Below are 9401 nucleotides of genomic sequence, written 5' to 3'. Positions count from 1 at the left end.
TCGACTGACAGTGGGATGTACTCTTGTTTACGTGTTTTACATACAGTACTCCTCCTGTAGTTTCTTTTTCAGTTTCCGCAACATCCAAGAGTACCCCCCACCATTTTAGTTAAAGCCACTCACACCTGCCATCCTGTCACAACCACTCAGCCCACAGATGGTGTAAAATCCTTTTTTTTCGAGGCAGTAACCCTGGAGCCCTGGTAACCCTGCTCACCTCTGTATGGAAAACAATTACCGACATGCTTAGGAGGAAATTGGTCAATCAAGCAAAAATTAATAGGAAAGCATGGGTTGAGTACAACACGCATTTGGGTTGAAATTATATGTCTATTCAGATGACGTTAAAAAGCGAAAAATGTTAGTAAATTACCCCCCATTTTAACAGTTTGTTAAAGGTAAACTGATTGTCCATTACACTGTTGTTACGGCCCTAAGTGAAGGATGTGTATAACAGCATATTAACGTACGCTGTGTGAAACTGTCTTTCAGCCCCGGAGTAAATGTCATGTCTGGTCATCGCAACCTGGACAAAGTGCTACTTTGCGATTTAACAGGGAAATGTGCATCTTTTAAAATATCTAGAAAGGTAGTAATGAATACAAACATTATAAAACAAGAGTTTTAATTTGAATACGAAATAATACAAATATTTCTGGCATAACATTCAGATTCTGAATTTCTGTTTTAGATACTAGTCTACTGGATTCACCCTTATTCATCATTTCATGGATTCACATCATTTCAGTGGTCTTTTCTGTTCTTACGCAGTATTACATGTACGTTGTCTTAATCACATTTTACCATAAACTGTGAACACATGCATCCTTTTTACGCTGGAAATGCATATGTTTTGTATTGCAGTGTGTTTTCTCCTTAATATTGAATCTTTATTCAATCTTTCAATCTTACCATATATTCACTATCTTGTGAAACTTCATCTGGCATGTTTGAGCTGGATAGACGGTTGGTTACGTTACCTGTCTGGAACCGCACACGGAGTTCTGAGAATACTATGTTCCTAGTCGGCAAACTTTTGAGAGGGGACAAGCGAAGTCTGCTTAACAGCGACGTGTTTGGGAGAGAATATGTGAGTTCACTTTCGTTTTTATGAGGACCATTTTAATTGACTGTCAACAGTTTAACATTCTGAAAGATGTTTAGTCTAAAGGAGCTAAGTTTCCGTTGGTGAATTTGGAAGCGGCTCTTAGCTGCCCTGCATTTCAGATCATGAGGTAGTCAACCCGCTAGGTAGCAAGCTACTAACAAAGCTAACGAAAAGCAACAATATTTACGGCCACATTACCGATCAAAGAGCAGATGAAAGGAAATTGATCCCTAAAGATATAAACGCTTTTAGCGTATAATATAGCTGTCCAACACACGACATTCAGTAATTGAACCAGATTTAGCTGGCTACCATACATCAAAGTAGCCTAGAAAGCTAACGAACAACTCACAGCTGTAGGGTATCCCTATGACTATAACTGTGGATTGTTAGCGAGTTAGCCTATTTTTTGTGGCTGGTAGCTGGACAGGGTAATGTAGCTAGTTAGCTGGGAAATTCAGATGATTACACGGAAGATCACTATCCACAGCGAGCTACAATTTCATTGTTTCTAGTTCATTACCTACTAGTGCCTGTACATGGCTTTATTGCGATTAGACCGTGTGTAAGAACGTTAGCTAGCAGCTACCTCATGTGGTGGAAGTTGGACTGCATTGCCTGAATCGCTCTGGTGTTGCAGAGGCTGCTGGAGGGACGTGAAATAACTTGCCTGGCCTGAGCAGCATGAAGCTCTACAGCCTCAGTGTCCTTTACAAAGGGACGAACAAAGCCAACTTGCTGAAAGCGGCCTATGACTTATCTTCCTTTAGTTTCTTTCAGAGGTCCAGGTGGGTTTTCATCTTGTTTGTGATCACGTCACAGAAGTTGTGCATCTTTTCTACAGATGACACAACGGTGACATTTATTTAGTTACGTTATAAAAAAGCAAATTTCTTTCCCTCCCATTCTGTGCCTGTGGCTCTAGCGTGCAGGAGTTCATGACATTCACCAGTGCCCTGATTGTAGAGCGGTCTTCGCATGGCGGTCGGGCTTCTGTCAAGGAACAAGGTAAGCTAGGGGAGTCAGACCTGAGCCCTTTCATTGCATCATACCCTTTTATGTAATTGGCAGCATAGAACGGAGACAGTTTGGGTTAATTCCAGCTCAGGGCTGGAGGATATCTGACTCTGTTGGGCACCTGTTAGGAGGTTAAGGCTTACGTGACAAAGAGAGTACACACATGAAACGTTTTAGAATCAGAATGTTCTTGCAGTTAGTTTGCATTCAGATGGTGTGAATAATGCTGCAGTCAGAATCAGACATGAGTAGGATAACGTATGCTCTTCCTTCTGTCAGACTACCTGTGTCACGTGTATGTACGGAATGACTGTCTCAGTGCCGTTGTCATTGCGGATACCGAGTATCCTCAACGGGTTTGCTTCACCTTGCTGGATAAGGTAGGTCTCACTGCCTCACGGTGACAGACAAATAGCTGAGAGAGAATGCAACTGTCCCAGTTTTGGCCATCTGTGTTTGTGTTGCATCTGCCAGTTTTTTCCCTTTTACCCTCAATCATGTGATGAGAGGTCTTCGTCTATTCCTCCTCAGTCAGGCGACGGGAGTAATGTGCATGTATTGACTACAAAGGTGGAGAAAAAAAGATGTAACAACATTATCATTTGAGAACAAAACCTCTCAACACAACAAAAAGAAAATCAGTTTGAGTGATCAGAAAGTGGGTGCACCCCTCTCCAAAAAGTTACTTGAAACAAAGCCCAGTGGGTGGTATTTCACAATGAATGATTTATATGCTTTTTACTTTGCTTTTCTTTTGTTCTTAAAACAACACTGCTGGAGTTTGTTGTTGTAAGAGCTAAAGTGAAATAAAATGTTGGTTGTTGCTGTTGGAATGCCTCTTGTTGGACTACTTTCAAGGTAAAGAAATGCTCAGCGGAAGATTCACACCACTCAGCTTCTCTCGGTTTCTTATTTGAGTGTGTGTGTGTGTGTGTGTGTGTGTGTGCGTGTGCGTACTCTCGTAGGTACTGGATGAATTTTCAAAGCAGGTGGACAGCATAGACTGGCCCTCTGGATCTCCGGACACAGTCCGCTACACTGCGCTTGACAGCTACCTCGCCAGATACCAGGTGAGGGTGAACAGTTAGAGCTGCCCACTCCTGGTTTCAGCTGACTTGTTTCCTGATTTATAAAAAGTGATTTAACCCCTGTCTTGCTTTGACCTTTTTATACAGTGAATCCTGTGACATAGCAAAGCCTTTTCCTGCAGTTTCCTGCCTGATTGATGACTGGTTGATGATTTGTTCTAGAATCCTCGGGAGGCAGATGCAATGAGCAAAGTGCAAGCTGAGCTGGATGAAACCAAAATTATTCTGGTGAGATTCTTGCTTTTATAGTATTTACCCATTTACCATCAATATGACATGATACAACTCTAGTAAAGTTAAGGGGGCTAGCCCTGTTTGATTAACTTTGTGATTGTAAGGGTTGCTCTGATAACAACGCCAGAGGTAAGTTCGGTGACCCAGACACTCAGTCCAGACTCTTAAGCCCCTTTCAGACATGCACTGAAAGCCGGAATGTATCCGGCCCTTACCCGGAGGAGCTGTACGTGAGAACACAAATGTCTGAATCAGTCGCACCGGACATGTGACGGACTTCGTTCTGCCAGCTCCCTAGTACAAAGTCCGTCTCATGTCGGAGTGAGCCCGTGTGTGAATACAGCAGGTCATGTTCCGGAGAATTCACTGCGAGCGAGTGGACGTGTTGATGACGTTTCTATCTTTCTATCATGCAACTGGCGTGAAGCTGGCAGAATACAAACATCTGCCTCGTACTCTTTTCTGCGTGCCTGTAAATTGCTTTCCACTGTTTCTTTGACATTGCGGATACGTCCAAATACATGCTGTTTTGATCCAATGATCGTTAAAGAGATAGTTAGCTATAGCTATACTGCCAAAACATGTCTCTTACGATGATTAATAACGTTGGTTAGTAGTTTATCATCTGGTTAGTAGCTAGCTAAGCTGTAGCTAAGTAATAGTGATCGGTAGAGTGAGATAGGTGAACTGGTGACCTAACATTACATAGCGAACAACAAAAACTTATCTTCCTGTTATAATAAACGTATAATTAATAATAAATTATGTGCACCGGTAGCACCATTTGGATGGCTATGTGTGATTTTTTTATAGGCTACCCAAAAGTACAATAGCTATGTTTGCCTTCTCCTCCTCCATGCCACATTATGTGCCCGTACCACCGAAAGGTAAGACATTGAAAAGAAAACACTTGAAAACACTTCAACTCGTGAATGCTTTTCGTGAACTCATCAATACTTTTTCACTTGTGAGAATGCAAGTGGTGTCTAACTGGAAAATACCACAAGGAAATCTGGACGTTTCTAAACTCGATGATTTCAAGCGACAATGTAACATACTACAAATGTAATTATTAGTGGTCGCATACTGGGTACTACACTGAAAAATAGTATGCAGTATACAGTATATACTAGTGTAGTACGCAGTACACAGTATGCAGTAGGCAGTTTCGAATATAGCCAGTGCGATTTCTGCAGCATACTTTTAGCATCATGTCCTGCCTCCTGCGTATACTCCTACGTAATACTCCTGAGTATTTCCAGTTGGTGAGAACGCGTCTGTCACGGACAATCTCCTCTTGTGTGCTACATGTGTGAAAGGGCAATTCCGGCCAAATTTCGGACCTGATTCTCCGGACCTTGTCCGGTGTTCATATGTGAAAACGGCTTTTGTGTGCTGTGCTCTGAGAGAGAGCTGGGAAAAACCTTTCATTTTGTGTCTGTTTCAGGGTAAATTACAGAAGCTTTACCAAAATCACACCAAGTGCAAGTACATTGGCGATATTAAGTGCTTGTCTGTGGCATAAAACAATTTTTTTTCGATTTCTGTTGTAATTTATTTCTGTTGTACTAATGTCATGCCTTCCCTCTTATTATTCACAAATAACCCATGTAATTTTACCCTGGTATTTTCTATGCAACTTTTTAACCTGAAATATTAAATAACCTTCTTATTGTGATTCACAAAATGTAACTTTTTAAAATAACCAGAAGTATTGATGAATTATTTTACATAATATTGTATGATTGATACACATGCACTGCTTTGGATTATAGTGTTTGCTAGAATAATGATGAACAATGGAATATCTGTTTGGATGCTTAGCAGGTGGTTTCAATTGCAGAAATATGTTTCTGTGGTGGTGGTGGAGGGGCTGCCTCCATGGGGGGGAATCAACTGTTCGTAATGCCTGGTGTTCCTGCAGCACAACACAATGGAGTCCCTGTTGGAGAGAGGGGAAAAGCTGGACGATTTGGTGCAGAAGTCAGAGCACTTGGGAAACCAATCCAAAGCCTTCTACAAGACTGTGAGTAAAAACAGCACCCCAAATGTCATCCATTTTCTCTTTTTAGACTAATAAAGTTGAACTTTTTGTATTTGAGTTTTTATGTATTTTAAAATTCAAATCTGATTAGCATGTAATCAATGCAATTATGATCTCTAAATTTAATTTGAAACCAGGCTAGCACTTCTAGACCATCTCTCCTCCCAAGAAGGGGGAGGTTCCAGTGGAGCTAAAGCAAAATTCAGAGAGTGGAGTGCTTTCCACACATTAAAGGGAGATTTAGGTTTTTACTGGCAATATTACAGGCTTATTCAGTTCTGTGACCTATACAGTTATCGACACTGTTCAGAAACATTTGTCACCCCTCCTGTTGTGCACCTCCTGCCTTGCTGAGAATATTGATTACTTGTGTTGACTATTAGCTGTGTTGCTGGATAGATTAGGTGAAGAAACTACCGTACTCACTTCCATGTTTTTTTCCAGCAGTGTAACCAACTTCATGTGTCTGTATATTGTGTGCAAACCTTGTGGGAAAGTTTTGTTTGAGCAAACTGTTTGAGCATGCACACCTCAAGTCAGTGAGCCAGTGCTTGAGCAATAATATGCTGTAGTGGTTAGGGAAATGAGAATTGCTTTTGTTATCTAGAGTATAGTACTTCTCGTAAATTCCTTAAGTAAACAAAATGTTCCATAAAATGCCTTATGTGTAAAATGTAAGCTGTAACAGTTGCTTTGAATGAAAGTATCTGCTAAGCAAACACTGTAATATAATGGTACATCCAATGAAATGGCTTCCCTGGTGCCCTTTTGAGACAATCTTTCATATAGAGGGCTTTGACATTTTACAAAGATTGCATTATTAAATCTATATCCCCAGACATATCATGGAGAACATTGTGAGTCTTTTCTTAAATTTCCAAAACAATTTTGGTTTATTTTGAACGTTTGATAAGAAATTGTTTTGAAAGTGCTTTAGATTTGCAAAGATCTAGATTGTGTTTTAATTTGTGTTTCCAGTGACTGTGTTGACATAATAATTTAAAGTTGTAAATAATTGAAACTTTCATGTCCTAGATTTTTTGGCAGAATTTTGGCTGAAAATGAGAAATGCAATGTAAGTACATATGTTGTCAGCACTTATCAGCATGTTCATTCTGTGTATTTATATGTGTCCTGCAGGCACGGAAGCAGAACTCTTGCTGTGAGGTGATGTGATGGCACTGGACCTGCCTCTCTCAGCCCACTACTCCCACTACTCCACCCAAAAGCTTAACAGCACCCAGCAAGAGGTTTCTATGAAACCAGCCCTGTCGGGGGGGAGTGGAAAGCTGAGAGAAAATCCCATCTAACGGGCTGGTTTGGGGCCTGGGTGGGATGTGGATTAAAAACACTTTCTTTTCTTCTTCTCACAAAACGGTTTAAAAGGTTGGAGGGGGCAGGTAACTTGAATTCAGTGTACCTGTGGGTCTCCCCTGAAATGTTAGGAAGCTGATGTAAGTGAATAAGTATTTCTTTCCCTGCTTTAATCTAAAGCATTTGGTTAGTTTTCTCTCTGAGTTTCATCCCATACCTGATGCATAAGAAGCTCAACATACTGGCCCGAAATGCACAGTCCCCTGAATACAGTGTCAGACAGTTTTGCTGGTAATATGGCTGTATCCACTAGATGGTGTTGTGTCCTTACATTACCTCTAGTTCTCTGTCTGGTTTCTGGGTTGAGAGGCGTTCTAGTATATTTGACTAAACAGTTGTACTCTGAGCAGTGGTATTAATGCTCTGTTGTTAATTGCTTGTGAGATCTTTGAATGAATGCCATCACTGTGTAGCAACTCTTGGTCAGTAGGATATTGGCTCCTTTACATATTATCTTAATTTAACAAAATGGAGTCAATGGTTTCTCACTCCATGTCTGAAAATGCACTTAATATGCAACAGGATACTCACTGAACCTACAGTGCCGCGTGCTTGCTTGATTAAAAAATTACATGACTGGTAAAATGTGGACCACTGTGCAAGTGAGTGTTTTAGTTCAAGAGTTAAATGGTCAAGTGTATCAGTATTAGTCAGTATTCATGGATGTTTTGAGTTGATGATAATGTTTGAATTGATGAAAATGTGTAAGAGGTTCCTGTGAATAGTAATTAATTGAAAAAGCTTTCTATCACAGCAAGTAAGTTTTATGCAAACCTGAAATTTAAGGGTACAGAACCATTTTGCCACACATTATTTTTTTTTCTATGTTTCTGTATTCATTCAAATATTGACACTTTTAACATTCCTAAACTGATCTAAATGATAGATATCTGAAAGATATCTAAATGCTGTAGCACAAGACTATGGGATGCTGGCTACCTGGGCATGGAAAAGGAGCTGATGGTTTCATGATATCCAGCCGATTAGTTCCAATGTACTAAGCCTTGTTGGATACGGTGGTTTTATTTGTTGAAATCTGTCACCTTTCTTCTACAAACATTTCACGTTGTCAACGAGTCACGTTGTCCCACCAGCAACTTTGCCTCCTATCAGGCAGCAGAACATGCTGCAGATGTGGCAGTCTTCAGTTTTGCCTGCGTAGATGCAAATTTGCCCACCTAGAGTGATGGTGCAAAGTGCTTTCATTGTGAGATTTTCGCTAAGTGGCTGGTCTTTCTCATGGTTTTGCTATCCAATAATGAGCCGTTTTGCCTTTTCTGGCACTGATGCTATTCCAGACTTTTTTCCCCTTCAGTCTGTAGAACCAATGCCCTGTTTTTGTTGAGACAAAGTAATTGCTTTAACTAGGGCTGAACAAAGTAGTCCTGTTAGCAGTATGTGTTAATTGAATTTTGAGTATCTTTTTGTGTGTTTCAAAAAGATCTTTTGAAGGAACTCTTTTAGTCGGCAGTAGTTCTCCAGCAATGACCCTGGTCGTTCATGAGGGCTTTCTTTTAGTTCTATGAAGTTGTACAATGTGGTACCCTATGGGAAAATAGCAGGACTATATTCAGTCAGACGAGTCAGACATTGAGGTACTCATTCATGTCAGACCCACAAGCCCTCATACAGCCCTTCAATTCTCACACTATATAGCCAAAAGTACTGTTTTACCACCTCCATGTGATTTGAGTCCTGTTATTAACGAGAGACCTCAGAGAAATCTCCACAGGACAGTTTCATTTTGGATATGGATATATCAAAGTTTGTTAATCTCTCTTTTGTGCAGGTTGTGGGGGAACTTTTAAAGCATTTTTTAAGCATCCATAGTATATCAACATAGGACTGGATTATGCTTTGGGAGCTACATTACCATTTTTACAAGTTTGTAGTGGAATAATTCCAACAAAAAAAGCTTAGTGTACCTATAATGCCTTGAATACAAGTTTCATATTGTTTTTCTGTTGTATTTCTGTCATTGATGTGTGTGTGAGTGTGTGAGTCTGCTTTGCAAAAGACAGTGTTTGTGACTTGGAACTGACCCAGTGATTATTGCTGTTTAATAATGTGTTATCTGTGTGCAATATTACTTCTGTCTATCTACTTGTGTGTTGTTTTACAGCTATTGTGTATTTGAGCTGGGCTCAGATTGGTATCAGCTTAGGTATTTTGTTTGATCAGGGTAAACCTGACACTTCAGTACAAGATCACTTGAGGTGCCTTCTGATTCAGTTCTAATTGCCCAACTATAAAGAAATTTAATGAACCCCTGGGAATTGTTAAACAATGATGTACAGGGTTAATGTTGTGATAAAGTGTAACATTTGGCAGTTGCAAAAAAGTATTGCCTTCCTGTTTGTTTAGAATACAGGGATAACACAACATTAAGATGTATTACTGGAGTCAAACAGATTGAGGTGTGACGACAGTAATTAACAGAGGTCAGCTTAATGTGTCCATCACTATAGCTGTGAAGCAGAAACAAATGATATACTCTCTGAGTTTTCCCAAAGACAATAGTTTGATCTTGGTAACT

The 9401-nt window shown here is 40.2% G+C and overlaps 1 protein-coding gene across 1 annotated transcript; it reads left to right on the top strand.

The window, feature by feature from the left end:
- Positions 1-1024: 1024 nt before the first annotated feature.
- LOC118777175 (synaptobrevin homolog YKT6-like) lies at positions 1025-6831 on the top strand. Its single transcript, XM_036527935.1, has 8 exons — positions 1025-1090; positions 1749-1896; positions 2034-2116; positions 2405-2505; positions 3091-3195; positions 3376-3441; positions 5372-5473; positions 6632-6831. Exons 2-8 carry the CDS (start codon positions 1793-1795, stop codon positions 6665-6667), a joined length of 597 nt encoding a protein of 198 aa, XP_036383828.1. The 5' UTR covers positions 1025-1090; positions 1749-1792; the 3' UTR covers positions 6668-6831.
- The last annotated feature ends 2570 nt before the right edge of the window (positions 6832-9401 follow it).

Source organism: Megalops cyprinoides, chromosome 4 (genome assembly GCF_013368585.1).
Source record: "Megalops cyprinoides isolate fMegCyp1 chromosome 4, fMegCyp1.pri, whole genome shotgun sequence".
In the NCBI taxonomy this organism is placed as follows: domain Eukaryota; kingdom Metazoa; phylum Chordata; class Actinopteri; order Elopiformes; family Megalopidae; genus Megalops; species Megalops cyprinoides.
This window is presented reverse-complemented; position numbering and strand designations above follow the sequence as displayed.

Excerpts from the sequence above, each read along its gene's own strand:
- LOC118777175 (XM_036527935.1), top strand. The coding sequence starts at position 1,793 with ATGAAGCTCTACAGCCTCAGTGTCCTTTACAAAGGGACGAACAAAGCC. Across the intron at positions 1,897-2,033 it reads AGTTTCTTTCAGAGGTCCAG|CGTGCAGGAGTTCATGACAT; the intron begins GTGGGTTTTCAT and ends CTGTGGCTCTAG. Across the intron at positions 3,442-5,371 it reads ATGAAACCAAAATTATTCTG|CACAACACAATGGAGTCCCT; the intron begins GTGAGATTCTTG and ends GTGTTCCTGCAG.